This window comes from Plectropomus leopardus, chromosome 15, assembly GCF_008729295.1.
Source record: "Plectropomus leopardus isolate mb chromosome 15, YSFRI_Pleo_2.0, whole genome shotgun sequence".
NCBI lineage: Eukaryota > Metazoa > Chordata > Actinopteri > Perciformes > Serranidae > Plectropomus > Plectropomus leopardus.
In genome coordinates, this window is record NC_056477.1 from 21,493,048 (window position 1) to 21,517,639 (window position 24,592).

The 24,592-nt window shown below is 40.2% G+C and overlaps 1 protein-coding gene across 2 annotated transcripts in view; it reads right to left on the minus strand.

The window, feature by feature from the left end:
- The window catches only part of strn (striatin, calmodulin binding protein), a 39,380-nt gene extending 15,326 nt beyond the window's left edge, over positions 1-24,054 (minus strand). For both annotated transcript variants that reach the window (XM_042501818.1, XM_042501817.1), the window contains exons 1-3: positions 23,720-24,054; positions 7,031-7,134; positions 1,850-1,923 (exon numbers count right to left, since the gene is read on the minus strand). In XM_042501818.1, coding sequence (XP_042357752.1) covers positions 1,850-1,923; positions 7,031-7,134; positions 23,720-23,932 — 391 coding nt within the window. In that variant the 5' untranslated portion in view covers positions 23,933-24,054. The remainder of the gene's footprint in view (positions 1-1,849; positions 1,924-7,030; positions 7,135-23,719) is intronic.
- Positions 24,055-24,592: the final 538 nt, after the last annotated feature.

A 24,592-nucleotide genomic window follows, 5' to 3' on the forward strand; every position in this document is an offset into this window, starting at 1 on the left:
TAAATTAAAAAATATTTTCTGTGCAGAGTTTGCATGTTCTCCCCGTGTCTGCGTGGGTTCTCTCCAGGGTCTCCGGCTTCCTCCCACAGTCCAAAGACATGCAGCTCAGGTTGATTGGTGACTCTAAATTGCCCTTAGGTGTGACTGTGAGCGTGTATGGTTGTCTGTCTATATGTGTCGGCCCTGCGGTAGTCTGGCGACCTGTCCAGGGTGTACCCTGCCTTCCGCCCGATGACAAACGGTTACAGAAAATGATTGACTGACTGACTAGTACTGCTATTTATCAAATTAGATTGTTTTGTTGTAAGTTGCAGAGTGTTGAACATATCGGCTGTCGAGATGTCTGCCTTTTCTCCAATATTTTAGAACAAGATGGACCTAGGTTTTGGTGGTCAAAGCGCCAAAAATGAATAAATTAATTACTTAAGTTAAAAAAACAAACAAAAAACAGCAATGTCTCTTTCTAGCAATCATGACCCAATTCTTCAAGATAATCCACAGACCTTGGCCCCTCCAAACTACTTTAAACTACACCCGCAAACCCTATCACCCCAAGAAAGGAAGATTGCATCTACAGCCATCTCACCTAGCACCACGTTACACCTAGCGTACGTTGCACCTAAGTTAAACACAAAGACACAGATTTTTTACATGTCAGGCTGTCACAAGCACGAGCTTCTCGTCCATGAGGAGATGCATGCTTCCTTCTCTGTAGAGATTTAGTTGGTTGATGTCATTTGGTTGAGAGAAAACAGTTCCTACATGAAACTGCTCATAACAAGGTCTGTGGAGTAATTGGGTCATGATGTCTGTAAAAAGTCATTTCTGTTGAGTTTTTTAATTCAATTTCATTTCATTTTATTTAATGTTTTTGCCAATTTGAGCACCACAAGCCCAGTGCCATCTAGTTCTATTATACTGGATGATCCCTTCAGCGGATATCTCCAACACACAGAAACTCACACCAAAGCAATCCGAACTGATAAATAGCACTACAGGTAAAAGGAAAAACATGTATACTGTGTTTTTGGGTGAACTGTCCCTTTGAGCTATAATTATGTAGGCTGAGTAGATATTTTGGTGTTTAGCCATGCTGAGAGATTTGCTTTAATTTTCCAAGTTTCAAAAAGTTTCAGAATGGAATTTCGTTTGTAGTGCTCACAGCACTACTACAGCACTTAATTGTTGAGTCAATAAATCGTCAGAAAATAGTTTAAAAAAAAAAAAAAAGTCTCATCATGATCTCCTAAAGTCCAAGGTGATGTCCTTAAATTGGCAGCAACCCAAAGAGATACAGTTTACATGACATGAAAAGAAAAGCAGAAAATGATGACAACTGAGATGCTTAAAGTAGGTCATGTTTTGGATTTTTCCAGGAAACATTGCTGTTGGATTTCCTTAAATGCAAATTTGCAATGTTTTGAGCACCACATATGTGATTGGAAACAGAATTATCCGAGGCAGATATCCCAAAATGTGGGCAAACGAAACCGGAACTATTTGCATAGCTGCATGGCTAGATACTACTAGAGGCAAGTGAATTTGTTTTCATAATTTGGGTGAACCAGCCAACCTTTCTTACACATACCATAACAAACACTCAACTTATTATATTTTCAATCAGTTTGATCAGATTTTTTTAAACATTGCCAGTACATCCATAACAACAATGGCACTCTGCATTCAGGAAAGGAAACAGACAAGAAAGCTACCGAGGCAAACAAGATTCAACATGAATGCAGCCTTCGCATGCGTACCAGTCCTGTCACTTGAGGTATGAAAACTCAACAATCACAGTGATTTACTCTGAAGAGGGAGGAGTTGGCTGTTTGAGCCACCATAGACTTACCAGAGTCGTAGCTCGGAGGCTTCATGTCACCTTGATTTAACTCTGTCCCATATTTTAACTTGTGGTACTTTGCTCTGGAGGGAAGAAAAAAAAGGTGGAGGCAGACAAATAAGCAAACAGGGCTGATCAAAAAGGTCTGAGAAGAAGCTATTTAAAAACACTCATTATGCATGGCATCTGCATACACTTTGAAAGTCAGCCCAACACCAAGTTGCTCTACTTCTCACAAACACGTTTGCTTTTTAGACAGCATCACTTGCATGTAGGGCTGTTTTGAAATCAGTATCACAACATTAAACAGTATCTTAAGATAATATGTATTATGATATAGGAAACACGGCTGCAACCAACAATCATTGTCATTATTGTTTAATTGGTTCTAATGTCAGTGAAAAATTCCCATCATAATTTCAAAGTTGATATATTTAAATTTTTGTCTGATATTCAGATATAGGATATTAAATTTACTATCAAAGCAGACTAAGAAAAATGGCAAATATTTGAATTTGAGCAGCTGGAAGCAGGACATTTTTGACTTTTGCTAGCTCAAAATGGGATTAAGATTGCAATGTCGCCCCAACAACAACAATCACTTCCGGGTAGACAACCTTAGAGGACATCTGACGATATTTAAAATCTGCAAACTTTTTTATTTCTGCTGTTATTTTCAGCTGTAACTTTAACATTTAAAAATGTATTGTTAAACACAATGGTTTGACCTATCTGACGTTTCTGCTGTGCACTGTGTTGCTTTGTTAGCATCTTTAATAAATCAAATCTACTGATCTACGGTACCTAAACTATGTACTGCTATGGGTGGGGCCGTAGCAAAATGTATTGCAGTCACTTTTTAAAAAATCTGTTTGAATATAATCTAACATTATATTTGGAATATTTTCTCTGCTTTACCTTACACACTGACCAGTCGAGGCAGCAGTGGACCAGGAACTACCTGGTACTGCAAATTAAAATGATTGTTTTTGTCATCAGAGTCTGGTGGCTTTGAGACAGCTTAAGTTTCCCGTTGGACAAGGCGGTGAAAATATGCTCATTGTAGCACACACTTAAACTGATACAGCTTTTTTTAGGGAGGCCTAAAAGAGTCTGCTCAGAGCAGTTTCATTTTACATACATGAAATGTACGCTTTATGTATGAAGTCTGAGTTTTCTATAGTAACTTGATAGACTGACGAATTCATTAACTAGCCTGATTGTTGACTGTTCAAATTCGATTATTAAACTGAGGTCCATGAAGTTTTATCGTTAGACTCTTCATACATGTACATCAAAAACTTAAATCACTTCTTTATTTGTTTGGTATTTAAATTTGCTTGGAATTATTAGTTAAGATATATAATACATGAAAACAATATTACAAAACATATCAAAATATGACTCCAATAAAGACAATGAACAACAACAACAACAAAAAATATAAATGGAATAAAATATATAGTGAAAAAGCAAAGTGTGGCTTTTGTTTGTTCCTGCCTTTGCAATACTGAGATTTCCTCCAATGGCTGCACACATCAGTGTTGAAGAGTCAACACGAGATCTCTCTCACACCTTTTAGTTGACACAGCCTCCACCACACTCCTACCCTCATGATCCAGAGGAAGCCACCCCCATCCAGATCAAATTCATTTTAAATTGGGTACATCCTACATTCAGAAAGCCATTTCTGATATTGCTTTCAGATACCCTCGGAGACATGACCTGTTGCTTAGCAACCATAGAGAGTGGTAGTAATTCTGGGTTAAGTGTTGCTCCTGAGTCTGCGATGATCTCACTGGAGGAAAGTAGATAAATATACACTACAAACAGCCAGAGGACAATTCCATACTTAACAAACCCAATGATGATGTTCCTCCTTCCAGGCTGGCAAAATGTAACTAACCTCTGAGTTGACTGCAGGAAAGGCAGAGCACTAACCTCTTCTGACGCCTGTCGAACTCCGGCATGTTACGGCTCTCACTAGCAAAGACAAACCAGAAGCTCCCAGCTGAAGTAAAGTAACTGCAGCCAGTTGTTTTACTTGTTATCCATCCATCCTGGTTTTTACTTTTCTATTTGTAACCTTTACTAAGCAAGGGAGGACTTTGCTGATCACTCATGCTCATTTCAGAAATGCTTTACTTTGCATTCAAAGAATTCCACACATTCCCAACTTAAAGTTACCAAACAACACCTGAGTCGTCCACTGTTTGGCCAAAAACAAAATTCCCCCATATTTTCACAAACAAAACTTCAAAACTTTTCAAGGATACAAATTTCCACTTTGGAAAAGCACGTGCTTCACTGTGTCTGCAGCACCTGACCAGACTGGTTACAGTAATTTCCTACGCTCACACGTACGCAAGCAGGAAAGTCTTGCTTCCTTTAACAAACATTGCCACACTATGTCACATACACACGTAACTGTCTTAAGGGGGAAGGCTTGGCCGATATTAGTCACTGAAAATGAGAACTGTGCCAGTTTCCATTTGTATCAAGCAGTCAATACGTTTTTGGGTTGATATGCCTTACTTGACATTGCACATCTTTAAATGCGACTATTGTGCAATACAGTGTCGACGCTGAAACAATATACTGTGCAGCCACAAGTCTATGCATGTTACAGCTACGTTATGGTAACAGCTCACTTACAGCAAATAAATTCATGACACATCATATTTCATGACTTTTCCAAAACTCCAAATGATTTTTACTAATTCCATGACTTTTCCAGGCCAGGGAAAGGAGACTGTGGAATTCCATGATTCTTCCAGATTTTCCATGATTATTGAAACTCTGAAAAAAGCATTTACAGTTTTTTCTGAATGCTTAAACACTAATGGTGCACGTATCCTGCTTTACTTGCAGTTACTCAGTTTACACTTCTGGTAAATTGCTACACTATTTTACCTCCACACTGACACATGTGCCTAGCTGCTTAGCTAAAGACAAAAGTCTTATGGCCAGATCAAAAAAGGAGAAGAACAAAGAGAAGAGCTTATTGTTGGAATTTTTGTTTAAAATGGTAAATGGACTTGCACAGTGCCTTTCTAGTCTTTCGACCATTCAAAGTGCATTTACACTACATGTACCATTCACCCATTCATTCACTGGTGGCTAAGGCTACCGTACAAGGTGCACCCTGCTACTCAGTTACAGTGAACATTATAGAATCAGAATCCTACCCCAGGAAACATTGACATGCGAACTGGAGGAGCCAGGGATCAAACCGCCAGCCTTCAGATAAGTGAAGAACCTGCACTACCTACTGAGACACAGCACCACCTGAAGGTCTGAAAAACTGAAATGTTACTTAAATATAATAAAAATTCCAGCAATGTGCAGGAACTCTTCTCTTAGTCTTTTTTTTTTTTACACAAATGGCTTTTTTTCTACTCCACTTTTGTAGTTTGAAGACTGTTATAACTTTATGAGATTTTTTTTCCATTTATTTGTATTTATAGTTTGTTGGAATACATATACACATCTGGATACCTGTGCGTATGTGTGTTCATGTGTTTATTCAAACAATGGTTTGTGTGTATTGTATTAATGCATAAACGTTTAAAAGAGTCTGAAGAGTTCTGCAAGATTTGTTTACTTTTGGGAGACGTACATATTTCCTTGTTTTAGTGTACAGTCTTGTGGTTAGTGGGTAGAGCCTATAGTTTTATTGATAGTGACTAAGCAATCAGAAAAACTCTAAGTACTTCCTCTGTGGTTACTGTTGAGGAAGGAGATAGTGACTGGATTTTCAGGCTACTCAGCCACACTTTTAAATTACACTTGCAAGGAGTAGTTAAAATGTGAGCTACATGTCATAATGTGATTAACTTTAGAGGGGTAATTCTGGTTTATTACAACTTAAGCCTGATGGGGCAAAAGACACAAGCTGTCAGACAGGATGTAAACAAGAAAGACACTTCATTTAGAGGCAAAACTGTCAGGAAATGCAGCTGAAATATCTAAAATAATCCCTCATTACACGGGAAAATTGTGTGCACACATAAGTATGATGGGTAAAAGTTGGACCAGGATTAAGACTGTATGATACAGACTGAGTGTTCAGTGATATTTTGATTAATAGTGCAACCCTCATTAGGATGTCAGCCTGTAACCTGTGATGGATGTCAATGGAAGACAGTTTGGGTGATAATTTTACCAGTTGCCTTCCGCTTCTGTTTTAAATAAATGTGGTTAATCAAATTAAATCTATTTTCCACCACTGGACTTTTTCTTTAGCAATTACTGTGGTGATTTTGTGCTATGACCTATGGTAATGGTGGCCACATCAATATTGTGACCCAGCTTTTAAGTAACTGGACATATCTTTGAAATTTACTGAGTTGACTTTGAGCAACACAGATAAAAACATAAATGCTATCCATGTATCCAAAACAAATGAGAACTATTTCTTCAGTTTCTGTGGAGCTCGACTGCTTCACAGTCTGCTTGGTTGAGATGGCTTAAAGTCACATTAATAAAGACGTGTTGAAACCACCAATATATCTCTGTTCGAGGATGCAGCCATGCATCAAGGAGGAAGAGAAATACAAAGTGTATCACCACGGCTACCACAGGGACCTTTTGTGTGGCGGTGACGGGCTAATGCACATGAGAATGAGAACAATGTAATTCTTCTGGTTTACTGGAGAAAGAGAGCTGCGACAGTGACCTTGTCTTGGGTGAGAGAATTCATCTCCTTTCTCGTCCCGTCCTTCCACTGAGAACTGTGCGGAGTCATCAACATCCGACAGCAAACAAAGCCTATGTGCCAACACATGCTCATGTCCAGAGACATCACACCAGCTGGACTCGGGGGGAATCTCTCTGGCACTCTCACTCTGCTTCTGCTGACACCAGCTGAGACATCAGACTGGTTCACATAGAATATAAACAAGAGGAGGCTGGAAAGTCTTTTAAAACACTAGCAACCCTTTTACACATTATCAAAAGAAGTGCAGAGAGCTGCACTCTGGAGTGTGCTCGCTCTGTGCAGGTGCAGCAGATTTGTTGACCAGTGAGAATCTCACTCTGCCATGTTCTTCTTTTCCACATTTCTCAGAGGCAGGGATTTATTTTTAGAGGAGTGCAAAACATGGAAACACTGCAGTTGTTGCAGACTAGTTGAGGTATTTGTGTGTGTTGTGGGTGGGCTGAAGCAGCAGTGGGTGGTAGGGGACTCACCTCTCTTGCTTCAGAGCATACTCCAGCATTTTGATCCTCCTCACAAGGTCTTTCTTTAAGTTCTCCTGGCCTTTCCTCTCTCCCTGCAGGAAGGCGATTTGGGCCTGAGAAGACAAAAATAGGATTGTCAGGTCACATTTTCAAGTAGTAAAAGATTTACAGTGGTTGCTTTTATAAATAGAGTCAATGTTTCCGATGTTTTGGCATCTCAGATATGAGCTAGTTCGCAACAAAGACTTGACTTCAAAGACAACCTCAACGAAGCAGCATCTAAGACAACTACTTCTGTCAAGACTGAAATAGGATGATGTCAAATCAATATGCGTGGCATGATGGGGAAAAAAAGCCAATCTGTACTATTCTATTTTAATCTAACCTACTCACTCTCCCACACACCGACTGTCCCCCCCCCTCCCTCTGAAATCCCTTCCCTCTGCACATCACTGTCTCTCTTCAGTAACAGGCAGCAGCTGTTGACGCACTCTGTCTGAGTCAGCATTACATTACATTGAATTGCTGGGTACCACACAAACATTTATGTGGGTGTGTCCACGCGCACATGCACGCTTGTAATGAGAGTGGCAGAGGCTCGCTCACAGTGAAGCATGCAGTGCATGAGCTGCAGTAGATAAATCAATCAGGAGCAGATCACACATTAAGCAAAATTGTAGTCATCTTACAGCAGGACCAGACACTGAGATATTCTAATCATCACAATATATTCCCCTCACAAATATTCAGTCTTACAAATGGAAAAAAGTCAAGAGAGATTCATTTTCAAGGGCATATAAGCTAGGGTTAGGGTTTTATGATGCAATAACCGCTAACCTTCCCATAAAATATCGCAGTTTCACAGTACCACAGAATGTTATTATCAGTCAGAATAACCCTTAGACGAATTAAAACAGAAGGATTAGTTTTGGTTGAACAAATGTTTTAGAAATGTTTTAAGACTTGAAACCATTTTTTTAATGGAAGCATGTGTAAAAAGTCTCCCTTTTCAAAATGACTAAATAAGAGTGAGATCCTCTGCCCAGTTGCATTTTTTTCAATATCATAGATTAGCAAAAGTACATTGTGTGATAACTGTCAACTTTCATACCACGGTATACCATAAAATCTGTATATCGTGCAACCCTGATGGGAATTTTTGACAATCTCACAATTTAACTTTATTATTGTCAGAATCAAATCCAGATTAAAAAGTCAATACATTTTCTTGCATCACATGCATAACTGCAATGCATTGTGGGTGATTAGCACCTCTGAAGTGACCATTGTTGCTCACTCACTCCCTGAGCCCTCTGAGGGTCAATCTCACCAAGTTCACTTCAGTTTTGAGACAACTGGAAAGACCCTTAAGATAGGGGCGGGATTCCCCAAAGGGTAAGTGCAGAGAGGAAGTGAACGAGGGCACGCTGATGTATGTAACTGGCCATGTTGGGAGTCATCATCTGAATAACAGAAAAACAGTAGAGAAGGTGTGCGTGAGAGTTTGCAGCCTCTTTTTATTATTTAGTTACTTTCTTAAGTTTTTTAGTTAAAGCTGTAGTTGGAAACGTTGTTAAAACTGTCACCATATTCACACAGCACTAAATGAGACAGATAATTAAAAAAAAAAAATAAAAATCATGTTCCTCTGTCTTTACTATTGCCTTGTAGCGCTTTCTAATGGCATCACTGCAGGTGAATTGAAATAACCAATCAGAGCTGAGGAGACTAACGCAGCTGTCAATCAATATTCTTGAACGGTGATTAAACTGTAAAACGAGACAGCACTGATTAAGTATGGATCAAGATTCTTATACTTCATTGAGTCACCTAAAATATTTTCAGAAACATGTTTTCGTGTACCGTTTAACTGTAAAAATGAGAACATTGGTCTGGTTGGTGGGCGGTACTTAGGTTTACTTTATCCAACATGACGGCCGAGTCACAAACTAAAATATTTTTCTGAAACCAACTGAGGCGAGACAAAGGCAGTGCAGTTACAGAATATTAATTCGTATTTTATCAGCGCTGTCTAGTTTGATATTTGACTGCAGTTTATGAGATCGACAGCTGCATTAGAGAATCCTCAGCTCTGATTGACTGGTTGCGCGTTGTTCTGATTTTAGGCATCAAAGGCAGCAGGAAAAGGAGGACAGAAATTATTTGTTTCACACGTCTGTCTCGTACTTCCTTCAGGATATAGTGACAGTTTTAGCAAATATAATTATATGAGCTTTAAGTAGCTTTAAGTTAACTGTATTTAAATGTTTTTTTGTAAAAACACAAGAAAAAAAGCAGCGCTTCTCTGTGTTGCTGTTAATGTTATGTCTCCAGCAGTGCACGGCTTTTGAAATGAAACAGACTATGGACTGAGTCATTTTCTTCGCAAATAACAAACTCAATTACTTCGAAGCTGGAGCATCAACACTGATTCTCTTATTTCAGGAAACAGGTAGGAAAGAGTCTGTAAATTAGCTTAGGGTGAGGCTAGCTGTAACTGCGCTCCAGCAAGCATTCGCTTTAATTAGCCTGAATGCAGTCACTGTGGTACAGCTTTTACCTCTTATAGTTTCTTCAATTTTTTTTTACAACAGCGAAACATTACTATATTAAAATATTTTTGTTGTATGGTAAAACAGATATAAAATCATATTCTGGTCTTAAATTAATGAATACCATGTATGAAGTCACAATCTTATGGTTTTGTGGGGCAGTATTGCTATAAATATCTCTGGTTGAATATGGTTGGTGCTTAAGAAAAACCATAAATAATCAGTAAGCTAAGAAGCTTCTTATAAATGTATAAGTTGTGCAATAAAAATTAAAAAAAAAGCATTTGCTTTTCTCAAAGCTTTGTATTTTTCTTAGAGTGTACTAAAGTTGTCTTCCATTACATGTAGTCAGAGGAGCAGAGAGAAACCAAAACCACACACAAGAATAAAATCTGTCCACACAGTCCATCTAGTATTTTAGGGGTTACAGCAAGGTTAAGGCTGCCAAACAACTCTCAAGGCTGCTAAAGTCTCTTAAGGCTGCGCTGTTTACAGAGAGGAGGATAAGTGTGCTGTTTCCACTTTGCCACTTCATCAAAATTACTCCTTTTATCTAAGTTGTTGCATTTTATCAACAAAACAATAAGCTTAAGGGGTGGATCTAAGTGCCACTGTAGTTAGGAGAAGATAACAGAATAAGTGGAGTGCAATGTTTAAAAAAAAAAAGTCTTTAAACCTAACAAAATCTGAAACAGAGAAAAACATTTGCACAGAAGAGTGGCAGCATGATGGTGGATCCACTAAAAACAGGGAGGGAGAAAACCGCCAAAAGCCAGACTTCACCTGTCTGGCTTTAATAACAGAATTAACAAAAAAAAAAAACACATCTTAACATCTTAAAAGCAATGAATATTGACTTGATTCCCTGCATGTCACTCTACATGCAGAGGATGGTGCGAGTTTGAGTGGGCTAAATCACAGTTTCACACGGATAGCAAGTAGCGCTGCTGCTGCCTGCAACAATGAGTCATGACAGCACTTCAATCTGCCTCGTATTAATAACAGCGTTTCTTACCGGCCACAGTTCTCCGCAGAGGAACTCATAACAACCTGTCTGCTACGGTGCCCTTAGGATTTAGGGTACTCAGCTTGGCAGTGTAAACAGCACCAAGTTCAGTTGGCACAGTCACATGACTGCAGTCTGCATAAATACCAGCAATTGATGCTTTTGAAAGGTGGGTCAGCAAAGCACGTACATTACTCTACCTATTAACCTCGACACACTCTCCACTTCCTTACTCACCCTGTTTTATGTGCGTCTACCTTCAGCTCAATCTATACTAATGCATTCAGAATTGACAATGTTAACAACGATTACTATGGATCTGACTTTCTGCACCCTTGACCCAGTATCATTGAGTTTTAAAACAGAAAGAAAACAAGGAAGAAAGGTGGCTCCTGAAAAGTTTCAACTTAAAGGTTCGGTCTGTAATATTTAGGGGGATTTAGCGGTGTATATAGTTGTGAGGATTGCAGATTTCAACCAGCTGAAACGTCACCCGGTTAGAATTCCTTTAGTGTTCGTTGTTTAGAAGATTTTATTGCCGAAAGCCGAATTATCCGCAGAGGTCTCCTTCTCTCCAAAACAAGTGGACCAGGTGATTTAAACTAGTAAAAACACTGAATAAAGCAGTTTCACATAACAAATCAGTGTTTCTCTTATGCTGTTTGGCATGTCATAGACATGGAGCTCGCTCACCACATGCTTTCTCTGATACCTTAAGATCCAGACGATCAACAGCTCATTCTAAGGTAACAAAAACACAACAATTCTTTTCAGGTGATCATGCACTAAAGAAAACATACATATTATATCACATTCCTATTCTGCCAAATATTCCCCTAAAACCTGGACACTGGACCTTTAATAAAAAGGTCTCTGATGCATGGAGCAGGACAGAAAATGAACAGAGGAAATACCAGCAAAGCCGCAGTAGCCACAGAAAAGAGAGTCATTCATTTGTTTTATCTGATGAAAAATATTGATTTGTAGGTAGATTGAAAAGGTTTTTCGGGTATGACAGGATTAAAAAAGTGATAAACTTGCTGACATTCAACAAAGCAGGGATTACATTGTGCTATCTTTGGAGGAGAGGAGGCACATGAAAGGGGTACAAATAAGGCATTAGGAAAATATTGCATATGGAAAATGATCACTGTTTGGATTGGGCCAGACTGTGCGGCTCCCAAAATAACTGACTCTGGCTAAAGTGGCTCCAGTCCAAATATCAGTGAGGACCACTGCCTCAGGGCTTTAAAACTGATCACATGTGACCGAGCTGCAGAACCTACAAATACCTCATTAGGCTAATTGCAGGGCTATTTTCCATTAAATGTCTTGATGTCCAGCTGAACACAGTAGATCTGTCTGGCTCAAACGCTGAGCAAACAACAAAATTACATATAAAAAGTTCCATGCTTTCTTCAAAACATCTCAATTATTTCAACAAGGACAACTGAGGAATGGCCACACATTAACGCACTACCTCAAGAATACCATACCCAAAAAATAGAGTGCAAGAACAGCTTGATAGGCTGTTTTTTGGACACACTCAATAAATAACCTCATAACCTTCACTGTGGATAAAACTGTACATCGGCGTTGATTGATATAGCAAGCAGTCATTCACTTATCCACATGAAGTGCTGGCCCAGGGACCCCTGGCATCCTGCGGTGCCAGAGATAGAGAAGAGTGCAGCTCTGTGAATCTCTGGCTCGCCATCTCTCCTCCATCAAACATTAACCTTGGGAGGAATGCAATGAGTCAACTCGGGCCATAAAGAGACACAGGAAGCATTTAATTCCCGGCCTCACACTGCCTGCATTATTGGGCTGCTGGATAAGGGCTCCTTAGTCTGTCTGAGTAAGAGACATGTAGAATGGGGCATCCATCTAGAGCTCAGGGCTTTTCAGAGACAGGAAAAGGAGGCAGAAGAGATAGGCTAATAGCTAGAGAGGAAAACAAACATCAGAAACTGGCTAAATTCTGAGAAACTAAGGTAAGAAAGTTGGTTGCAAACATTTTCTGCTTTGGCAAGTTAATTCTAGTTTGGATGTCAATTTTCTACTCTTAATTAAATCAGTAAAACAAGGAAAGAGAGAGCAACTTCTAGTCTTACTCAATCACAATTTAAGACACATTTTAGGACAGAAAGACAAACAGAAGATAAAAGCCCAGCTCTTTTCAATTATTCTAAGTTTGAAAAAGATATAAAAATTTGATGTCCCTTTTCTGCACCATTTAGGGTGAGTTAAGTTGGTCTGAGACAGAAAACTGTTTTATGTCATCATTTTTACAGCCCTTGCACTGGCATGACATTGACTAAGTTAATGCGTGGATTATTTAAGTATACATGTGGCTGACGGTTTACGCATAAAGCTGGAGCGAGAGGAAAACAGTTACAACAAAACTTACATCTTCTTCTCAACTCAATTTTCAGTCAAAGAATGTAAAATGACTATAAACGACATCCCCTCTATTTATAATCAGACGACGTGCTTTAAGTCTGAGATTTGCAAATTCCAGACATGTTTTCTTCCAGACATGTTCTGCGTCATCGCCAAAGACATGCATAACACAATGAGGCCATTTAATCCAGATAGAGTGAACACTGAAAAATCAAGTACATCTCTGCCGCGGCTAGACTGAGCTCACTCCTTTTGTAAAAGAAATGCAGAGGATCCTCAATAGAACCTCAGGGCTTACACACAAACAAAATGGTCACGCATGCTGGCCCTTCGGCTGCAGTCAGAGCCGAAGAAGAGAAAGCGGCTGGTGTAAATCCCACATTTACAATGCAAACAACCTCTCTTTCAGCGAACACCGGGTTTACTCTCACAGTTACCGTAAACCAATGAGCACCATGATGGCCGGCCTGATGACTAGCCAAGTACATTCCACGCATGCCATTACACTAGTAGCAAGAGAAAAAAAGGGGAGAAAAACAACTGAAGCAAGACAGAGGTGCTGGGGACTTCTGTGAGGAGACCAGCAGATATCACCACAGATCAACAGAACCTCTTCATGACTAAAACAGCTCACCACAAGTGGGCTAAATCTTGTACATTTATGGCCACTTACAATAAAACAGCTAATACGCCAACACACGTCAGTCACGACTACTGATAAAGTCATGTTCTCATCACTTTAAAGATTATATTTACACAGAAACATTTATTTTAAACAGCTTCCGACTGTGGTAAAAAAAAATCCATGATCTATTATAAGTGAGAATCCAAATAAAAACGTATTGTTTTTCTTTTATGTCCTCATAAAGAGATAATACATAATAACAGAATTTGTTATAGACTGATCTGGTTCATTTTTCTCCCTAAATACCATGAAATAATTTGAGTAAAAGGGATGGAAACGGATGGGGCCTGCAACCCACAGGGGTTGATATCAAAATGTACCCTGTCTGTTTCTGCAAACCTGGAGCGTGCTGACCACCAGCTTCTGTATGACAGTATAAAACATCCTCCTTTGCAGCAAACTAGTTTCTAACTAATATGGCTGACTTCTAAAATAAGGGTTGAGTTCAGGCGGATTATCTTTTACTTTTGTAAACCAGCTTTAGTAACTACCTTGAGTTTCACACCCAGCTGTCTCTTCACCTCCTTCTCTGCTCACGATGGAGAGGGTAAATTTAGTCTCTGCACTAAAAGTGGTTGTCTTTTCACAACCACATTCTGTCCTCGGAGAGGATGTGTAAAAAGGCTACATACAGTAACGACTGTACGTACACGTAAAACAAGAAATTCTGACTGACTGTCAGGGGTGGGTATCAAACAAACTGCTCAGTCTAATCCACTGCTCCATTTTGCTCCTCGTGTGCCACAGAAGCAGCGAATTACATTGTGAAATACTGGGGACCTGTGATCATGGCTGGAGCTCATCCCCACAAATGCAGACACTGCACATTGATCCAGCCCACTCACGTCCACGGGCAAAGATTCAGGATTACTCTGAGGGTCAGGGTGAGATGGTGAACTGCTCAGACTGGGATTTAATTAAGATTTCTACCCAGTTATCTCTGGAGGGAGCCAAACTGTTCTTCCACTTCTTGTGCAATATCCATAAAACAAAAGAAAGTCCTTACATCGCTAGAAATTCCTCACAGTGAAAAATACATTTTCTTTCTTTACCTAAACCATCACAGAGCTGCAGATTTGTTGTTTTTATCTCAACACAAGTTTCCGCTTGAGCTTCATTTTACACTTTGCCGTCAAGTTGACACTGCAGTGGTACCTTACAAGAGGTGCAAACAAAGGCGGGACGACGGGCTTCTTCAGGACAAGGGTGCTGCATCCCATGTTGCTGCATTAATATTACATAAGGCTCAGGCCGCACATGCTCACATACTGTATGCAGGCAAAGAGCTAAATTTTTCAACATCAGCATTTTCTCTGACAAATAGGTTGTGTGACTGTAAGGTGGGGTCCTGGCAGAAGCATTTTGTAAACAACATTTGCAACAGCTTCACAACCTCGAGAGTAAAGACGCAGTGCAGAGTCAAGAAGATTTGAAATGGTAGAAAATAAACATGTTGATGTTGCAAAAAACTCTTGTTGGTCTGAATACATCTCTGGCATGTCATCATCTGTCCTGTTAACAGCCAGCATGAGAAACAACGCGCATTTGTATAGTTTATCAAGACAATGACAACCTAAACTGATGAGGAAAAGTACCTCGGACAGAGCTTGTGAAGTACGGCTCAGTGATAAATAAAACTCAGTGGTGATTTAATAAGAATACCACACAATCTACGACTATCTACGTGGCATATACTAATGACAGTAGATGAAGATAACAATTGGTAAAATCCCCTACCATGCCAAGCTTTGATGCCTGCAGTCCTGCTGTGTAAAAATGGTGACGTTTAATTGTAATCCACGCTTAACATATTATTTTCTTGTAAGAGTAGCATAGCTCCTTTGAAAGTATGTGCATAGTGAGTGTTAGGTCAAGCAAGGAAATATGTTGTCAAGTGGTAGTACATGGGCAGTGTAGGTCTCAGTTTGTTCATGAATAAATGCTGCAGCTCCTCCAGATGTCAAGTTCCTGATTCTTGCTTCCTAATTGCTGGGTAGAGTGAAGGGCATTAGCTTCAAAGTAATGCATTGATGTCCCGTTATTCAAAAACATCAGATTCAAACTCAAACATAATTCCAGCTTACTGACATAAGAGGAGCGAGGGACTGAGCGTGGGGAGAAAATAAAGAAATGTACATGATGGCAAACAAAATGTTGTCATGCATTAGATAGCGATGCACCATATTGGAGTTTTTGCTTCTATCCGATACGACGATATATAACAACTCATTTGGGTGATAACCAATACCGATAGACATATCCAGTTTTATCCCCACCTATTGTTAGTGATTATCAAGTCTCTTCTGTGATGGGATTGACATCATATTATGCATACTTTTATCATGACGGCCCACCAGTAGATGGACACATAAAATTCAATGCTTTTCAATGTATGCAATATTCATTCATTGTGCAAAATAAGAAAAATACTTCAATTTAGGGTTGATGTTTTGTACATGTTCGCTTTGTAAATTTAAAAAGTTTTTTTTGTGATATCGGCAGAAATCGGCATGTTGGCTGTTTTTACTTTAAAGTCAATATTGATGACTTATATTATCGTGCATCCCTAATGTTAGAGCTATGTTATGAACCACTAAAGGAAACAAATTGGCCGTTATGTTACACTACATGGAAGGTAATCCACTAAAAATGTAACAATTTCATCATACCCAACAAAATTCCATAACTTTTCAAAACCTTTTGTAGATTTTATTAATTCCATGACTTTTGCAGGACTGGAAAGCAAAATTGTTGAATTCAATGACTTTTCCAGGTGTTCCATGACCATAGGAAACCCCCTTTATACATAATATATGTAGAAGCGGGGCTGCCCCTTGAAAGTCAAAGATTTGAATTTCAACCGTGGAGCCCTCAGTCAACTGAGATTGCTTCAAGTCAAACAGTTGTTTTGGGTGTTTTTTGCTAGTCATTGTGCTGTGCAGTGTACTTCTAGGGACATTTTGTTCCCCAGATTTTGCTGCAGCGTGAACGCTCTTGACTTTTATGATACTCTTTGATACAAGCTGCAGCTGATGTAATACAGCAGCACAGAGAGGAAGAGATACTCTGCACCATAACAGTGCGTACCCACCAAACGCGATGAAAATTATTTCATTGCGCCTCAAATGAAATCGCGTCACGCCGGACGCTCCAGTTTTGACGCTCGTACAAAAACCCCAAAATGGGACTCGACGCGCGGCGCGATTTCGTCGAGCCCGCCCAAACAACAACATTTCTTCCACCATTTCATTCTCTCGTTGACCATGTCTGAGATAACCACGATCGCTGCACTGTACCTGCTCTGGAGAAGTTCCCAGCGTCGTCTGGGGGAACACCAGGACGTCCATACGTCAGCACGTCGATGACGATCTCAACGCTGATAGGCTGTCGCGGCGCGTCTTCGCGCGACGCCACTGCAAAAGTTCAATTATTTCAACTCGAGCGTTGGACGCGAGGCGTTGGACGCGATGCGAATTTCGCGTCCAACGCGCCGCGCAATCGCGTCCATCGCGTCGCCCGGCAAAATGACGCGTCAAATCGCGTCTTTGCATTGACTTTGTATGTAATCTTGAGGCGCGATCATTTTTAATCGCGTTTGGTGGGTACACGCCGTAAGGCTCTGAGACAACATTATCTTCTCTCTTCTGCTTATAAATCTTAAATAATCAAAAGTCAGCAAAAATGTTGCTGTGCACTTATGACCCGTCGTTAGTGCTGTTAGCTTATTAACTATATTACAAGTATGCTGCTGTCACACTGAACGTCTCACTCACCACTGTTCAAACTTAAAAAATACAGCATCATTGAAAATTTGTATTAGCAACCAAACCTGATTCAACTTGCAAAATTCTAAGACGGTTAAATACATTGCTCTAACCCAGGCATGTCCAAAGTCCCGCCTAGGGGCCAGCCATTGCCCTCGGAATGATTTTAAATGGCCCCCAGCCTGTCTCTCAAAATATACAATATGTGGCCCAACACACAATATTAATCACTTTGCATTTTTGCCATTCACCTCATGATGGCAGGACTATCACACAATTTGTAGACATGCACCATGCAGGACCTTCACAGGCAGAGCTGATGGGTTTTCACAGCATGTGAACTGTTACCTAACAGCAGACATTTCCCGCTAGTTAACAGACATGCCCACAGTGAAGAAGCATAAAGTTGATAGCAAAGGCTGCCGTCTTCAGGAGCAGTGGGAAGTTGAATACTTTCTCATTGAGAGACCAAGCAGTTGCATTCGTCTTATTTCTATGTGATTTTTTTTTTTTTTAAATAACCCATATGATGCAAGAAACAGCTGGCCCCCAGGTATTTTCCTATTATCTAATCTGGCCCCCACTCAAAAAAGTTTGGACACTCCTGCTGTAACCATTTACTTGAAAGCAGGAAAACATAGCTGTGAAATAAGAGAAAACAACTGTATCACCACATCACGTTCACACAACAGCAATTTGATCTGGTGAGTACACCAATTTACAACTCTGACTAAAACGGGGGGAGGCAGGCAACTTTGTGGCACAACCAGGCAGCTGTCCCGCACACCCACACAGACAGAGGAAGGCTGTAAGTGTGAATGGAGGAAGGAGAGGGAATTAACAGGCAGCTCTGCGGCATGGAGAGAGGCTCTGGTGAGAGTCCAACAGGGACAGTAGAGCAAAGCTCAGAGGACCAGGCTTTAGTTAATAAACAAGGGTCCCTTCAGGCTCTCAGACAGGAAAAACACATCCCCTTTTAAACCGCTCCCTATTATCTGTACAGCAAATATTTCAAATACACTGCAGTGACCATCTTTGTGGTGCTTCTGGTAAATATTACTGCAGTCCGTCTTAAAACTATGACTGACGTTTCTCTGTGGTCTACAGTCTGTGAGCAGTTGTGTTGCATTAGCGTTTATGTGAACTGGTATTTTTTTAACTTTTGTAGAACCCAAGGTTTTCTCTATCATTATCTGAGAGCAACAACATTGAGAAAACGGTATGTTCTTGGTGAAGAAGCATGTACTTTTTTTGTACTTTCCCACTCTGAGGCGCACACTGGGACGGCAAACAAAAATAACTGCAGCTTGGGGGTGGACGTAGTATCAACTGAGGAATGACGGTGACACCCATTTCTGAATGCCACAGTACATGCATGTATGTTTGTGCATTGGTTCGTTCCCTCTTATTGCTGCACCATTGAGCTAAAAACGCCTCGGGCTTTGTCATTAGTAAAAGTAAACATGAGATCCCAGTAATAAGTCATCTAACTGAGGCAGGCTAATTCTAGGCTGCTCCACAGTTAGCTTCAGTCATCTCCGACACAAAGTCACTGAATAACATGAGCCACATAATAATCATACTTGTGTTAAAAGCTTTTCCTTTGGAAATACAAGGGACACTTCCATCCAGAGAAGATAAGTGTGTCCAAGTTTCAATCTGCAGCCACATAGAGCCACCTTACACCCTGAGTCACCTTCAACCTTCTCCTGGTGTCAAATTATGGCTGCTGACAGATACTTCTGGCAAGGAGATACCCTATGGAGCAGGGATTTCCCCATAACTGGAGGGCTGGAGCACTGCCTGACCTGAACAGGGCGTAACTCGACTAAACCTCAGTCACCCGGCCTGGAAAAGATCTTAGCTAATCAGTACAGCAGGGTGATATTAATTAAATCAATATTATAATATAGATATCAATATTTTTCTGATTGATATAGGTCAATAGAGTGCCCCAGGGGTGACGTTTTTCTGTAGGCTGATGCTGACACTGCGTCCCTCGTCAAAAGCCTATGGGATTTTTTTCCATTGGATTTTGGACTACTGTAGAAAATGAGCTCTGTGGCAAATTAACACCACTTAGAGGATTTTTGAGGCCTAAATGCAATTTCCAGAAGTAACATAACGTATGACGTTCCGTAGTCACATTTAGCCACTTGTTAGCAACTGCCTTTTTAAAGACACAAAGCTTTGAAGTTCATGAGTAGGGTATTTACTGACATATTTCATGTCGTAGAACGAAAGTAAAAGTCTCTTAAGCTTGTGTTCACCACAGACCTGAATTCAGGCATATAAAGTAAATGCATATAATAGAACAGCTAAAACAGCCCAGTAAGTTCAGAAAATTGCATTACTTTACTGTAATGCAGCCTTTAAAACCAGGAAAAGACAATCCTTACGATATTTCAATATCCAAATATAAAACAATACCAAGTCTCAAATCAGAATATTTATATTATGTATTATATTGCAAAAAATTATATATTTAATATCACTTTATATATCACTTTTAAAATAATCAAATTTCAGTTCAATACAATGGATTTTTCTTTTTTTCTTTAATTGCAATTAGCCTGAAATGATTTGGACAACATCATTTTGTAAAATAACAAAATAAACATTAACGCAGTTCCAAAAATAAATGCTTAATGATTATACTGTACAATCACCCTGCCCATCTAAACACTGCTTTAAAGCCAATGGCAGCATGCTGTGGATACAGTGCTAATTAAAATACACTTGAATGTGGTGTGTGTTAGGCTAAGTGCCAAAATAAAGTTACTCTAAGTGCTCAGATGATTGGCCAAATAACTGTTTGGCAGGGAATGAATAAACAACTACTTTGATAACAAAAAATGGATCAATTTTAGTGAGTAATCATTAAAGTCTTTCTTCCTGTCATACAAAAGAAGAAATCTGGAGATGTGACACATGAGAGTGTGATGGACATTTTTCACCCTTTATAGATTAACACAAGCATTGTGACAATGTTTAGAGGTCATTTTCACTAGTTTTTGATGATTTTAACTATAAAGAATTTATTAGCTGATAATGAAATAATCATTAGTTGCATCCGTAGTCATTCTCATTACCAAATCAACACAGCACAGGCTGATTGGGGCTATAACTAATCACCAGCTGAGCAAATCAACTTGATTGAGTCAATCAATTGATCATCAATAACCCATCAACTGGAGTCTAATCGTGAATGACAGCAGCCTATGCATTACACAGAGGCTTCACAGCGGCAGGACAAGTCGGGCATGTACAGTACAGTTTCTGTGCTGCTCCAGTAGAGAGGAGTGGCTCTGAGCATGACCTAACAGGCTGGCTGGACGACATTCCTACAAGCCCCGGGGTTTGCCTTCCTCCCAAACAGCAATGCAAGACACAGCTTCAACTGTCTTCCATTCAATATCCATACAACTAACAGGAAAAAAATCCTGAGAAGAGAGTATTCACTGGGTTGTGACATGACTTCATGTACATTCTCGGTGGTCTCTGATCTAATACCACATATGTAACCTTCTTAAAATGTGCAAGATCAAAAAAATCTGTTTTGATCCGGTGACAAAAACACCAGTGTGTGGACATGATGTCAAGCACTGTGAGCAGCATGTTGCAGAAGGATGAAGTGGACCAAAAAGCACATATAGTAGATGCTGCATGGTATCTTCCATTAAGTCTCTATGCCCAGTAATATTTTTCATTATTCATAAATGTCTATTGAGGTTCCTCCAAATTACTTTCTATCTTATCTTCCTCACTGTGATCTAGGGCTGACCCGAATACCATTTTCTAGGCTTCAGAGTTTCAGCATTGATCAACAGCAAATAATTTAAGCTTCAGTCGGTGTGCGGGGGCCACCGCCCAGGATCCAAATCCTCCACAGTTTCAGCATCAGGTGAGAGACTGAGCACCCCAGAGCTTCAGTGTTAGGTGAGGGAGAGCCTGGTGTGCCTCCAACTGCTTGACAACAGTTGTGACTCTTTATAGGCCTTGTTTGTAAAGTTTAAAAAACTGTAACAGTTACATAATACAATAGTCTGTGTCCAGTTTTCTAAATTAGTCTGTTAAATTTTGTAGTGCGTCTGAAATTATTAGTGTCCTCACTATGGAAGATATTAAATTTGCCTGCTCTGTGCTGCAGGAAATAATCATAGATCTACAAACTACACATAATAACTTGACAAAGCCCTGTGAAACAGAAGCAAAGCACACCAACTCCAAGATTTAAAATGTTTATCTGCAAAATAAAAAGAAAAAAATTGAATATCTGAACCCCTTGATTAAAAATCGAATATTTACCCAACAAATGAATATCTGAATAGCCGAATATTCGGGTAGAGCCCTTCTGTGGTCCCTTCAGTAAAGTTTAATCCAATACTTTCTATGGGTAAAAGTACTGTTTAGGTAAAAGTGTGTTTATAATATATGAACATCCCTCAAGGACACAACAAGGTGACATCCCATGTGGATTTTCAGAGCTTTGCCATACTTAATTCACTGTGATTGCAGCGGTATTATGCAGCACTGCCACAAAAAGATATTAAAGGAGAAATAACACTAAATGGGGTCAAAACAGAAAATTAATTCTTGAAACATCTTTTTAGAGAGGAACTGTGGAACCGAGATTAGAGCGCAATTGTGGGGAAGACAGACATTTTAATGAGCACTGTATAGTGCAGGTTAAATTATGTTCAAAACATCAACCAGCCTAACATTTGAGGTTAGGTGCAACAAAAACAAGAACTCAAATTGAGCGCGCACTGTTTTGCCGCCACAAACAAACCAACCAATAAGCCATTTAGCAACCTCACTGTGCTTTGCCGCAGTTGCTGCTGCTGCTACACTGATAAGCTTGCTTCATGACAGCAGACAGGAAGCTTAATGCACGGGCCACATGAGTCAAAACCCTACTACACTGAGCAGGGGCTACGTCACCAGTCTAAAAACAATGCAGTGTGCAGTGTCTCCCTCTTGCCTCTTTGTTAGCTGAGGTCAATCTGTCCGTGGAGCTGCCTGCTGCCAGACCCAAAAAAGTCAGTGTTGGCTCTTGTCTGTGATCCAACATAATGGCCCCACAACTAGGTCAAAATGATGGAAAAAAGAAAACATTTTTCCCCAAACATTAGGCATGGAGACGCAAGTTAAACAGTTATAAACTGTAACAATGCCTACTTAAATGCTGGTTCCGGCACATGGTGTCCAAAGTAATTTCTCCTACTGTAGACATGAAAATCTGATCATGAAAGCTTGTGATCATAGTTTCTGAAGTCAGTTAAAGCAAAATCTATACACATTACTCCTGTCAGTTCACGCACCAGCAAGATGATTGGCACTTTGTACACCCAAACAGCGGAATCGAACATTAACAGAGAAGAAGTTACAAGTCCAGGTTGACTAGAAAACACATATGACAGATTTCAGAGTTAACTTGGCTATTTGCAAGACACTGACTTCTGGTTTAAGCAAACTAAATAATACGTGTCCCAGTTTGTGCCATGTTTTCATTTAGGAATTTCTGATTCATAGCAGGAAGACCTTCTTATATCTTATAAATAGTTGAATATTTGAGTTGTTTGACCATCAAGTTAGGGTCAAATGTACTATGAAAAGAAAAGTCAAATTACCAGGTACAATTAAAAGCACTGTGGCCTTTATCAGAGACAGACATGACATCATTTTCTCTTCAGGAGTGGCAGTATCATGGCAGCTAGCTTATGATAAGATTCATAAACATAACATACTGACTCCCCAGTCTGTTGTGTGCTGTAAACTGTCTGTCTGCACTGACAACTAGCAAGAGACCAAGAAATCTAGTACCTCTTCTCCACGTATTTTCTTGCAAGTTTAGAGGTGAAATACAATAAAATCAAGGCGGGGTGCTATACGTTTAGCTATAAGTGGGCAGGTAGCCTTTATGGGCTTCAACACAACGTTTCAGCACTACACATACACTGCTTTGCTAGTAAATGTAGCTATCAGTTGGCCGTTTATTTGGACTTATTTACTTATAAGCCTGCTCTAAAGCCTGACCTCCAAATACTTAAGACAGCAAGCAAGTTTAGTGGTTTAAGTCACAGTAAAGAGGTCGCAAACAGTCGTCGTGCAGTCGGGTCAGGAGGGGCGCTGCAGCTCCTTTAGCTCCTGAGCTAAAGCTAACAAGCTAGCCCAGTAACCAGAACAATCAAACACAGAAACTCAACGCGAGTTTAAAGGAAGCAGCGGTGCTATTCCTCGGTGGTGCCACTGATATTTGAGTACATAAAATATGGTGGTTTTTACCTGCAATTCGGCCCGCTCCACCTCCCATTGTGCTCTCTCTACTTCGAATCGGGCCCATTCGTGCTGCAGGAAGTGCAAGATCCCCGGGATACTGTACTGCGCCCTGGCCGCCTCCCCAGCGTCGCCATCAGGCAGCGGTCCTTTCCCACCGCCGGGTAAGACAGAGTTGTTATTGTTGTTGAAGAACACGCCGGGCCCCGCCTGTTCGTCCATGGCCGGGCTCGGTGGAGAGGTCTGTCCGTTGTCTCGCTGAGTCGTGGTGCTGGGTATCAACGGAAGGGCAAAAACCTATAGACTGCGCTCGCTCTCCGCGGCTCGAGGGAATGAACTCACTTTCTGACAGCTAGCTGTCATTGAATGACGTCAGCAACAACGGCCACGCCCACAGCATGTTGGCTGGGGGCGCTCGATTCTTTGACTCACACCGCCCGGAGGAACATTATAAATATAATGTTAAAACAATACACACAGGGGCTAAAGGATGCTTTTTTAACAGTATACTTATAAAATTAAAACAATGCACACAGGATTCACCATATTACACATCACAAACCATCAACATGTCACACACGGATGCCACAAAACGAGTAAATACAGCAACAAACAAAACAAACAAAAAAAGGGATGCTTCTTTAAAAATCGCCATGGCAACGCACATTAACCAACATTTTTGTAAATGTGCCAGAGCTGGCTAATTTTTCAATGTTGTCCTTTGGCAAGATATTCTAAAACCTATAAAGTGATCAAATTTACAGAACAAAGACAGCAGGACACCATTTTCAGAAACTGTAAAAACAATTGCTGGATTTTCAGATTTTCCAACGGTCCTTGGACACATCACATGCAAAGGAACCTTTTCCTCAGACAAAAAAC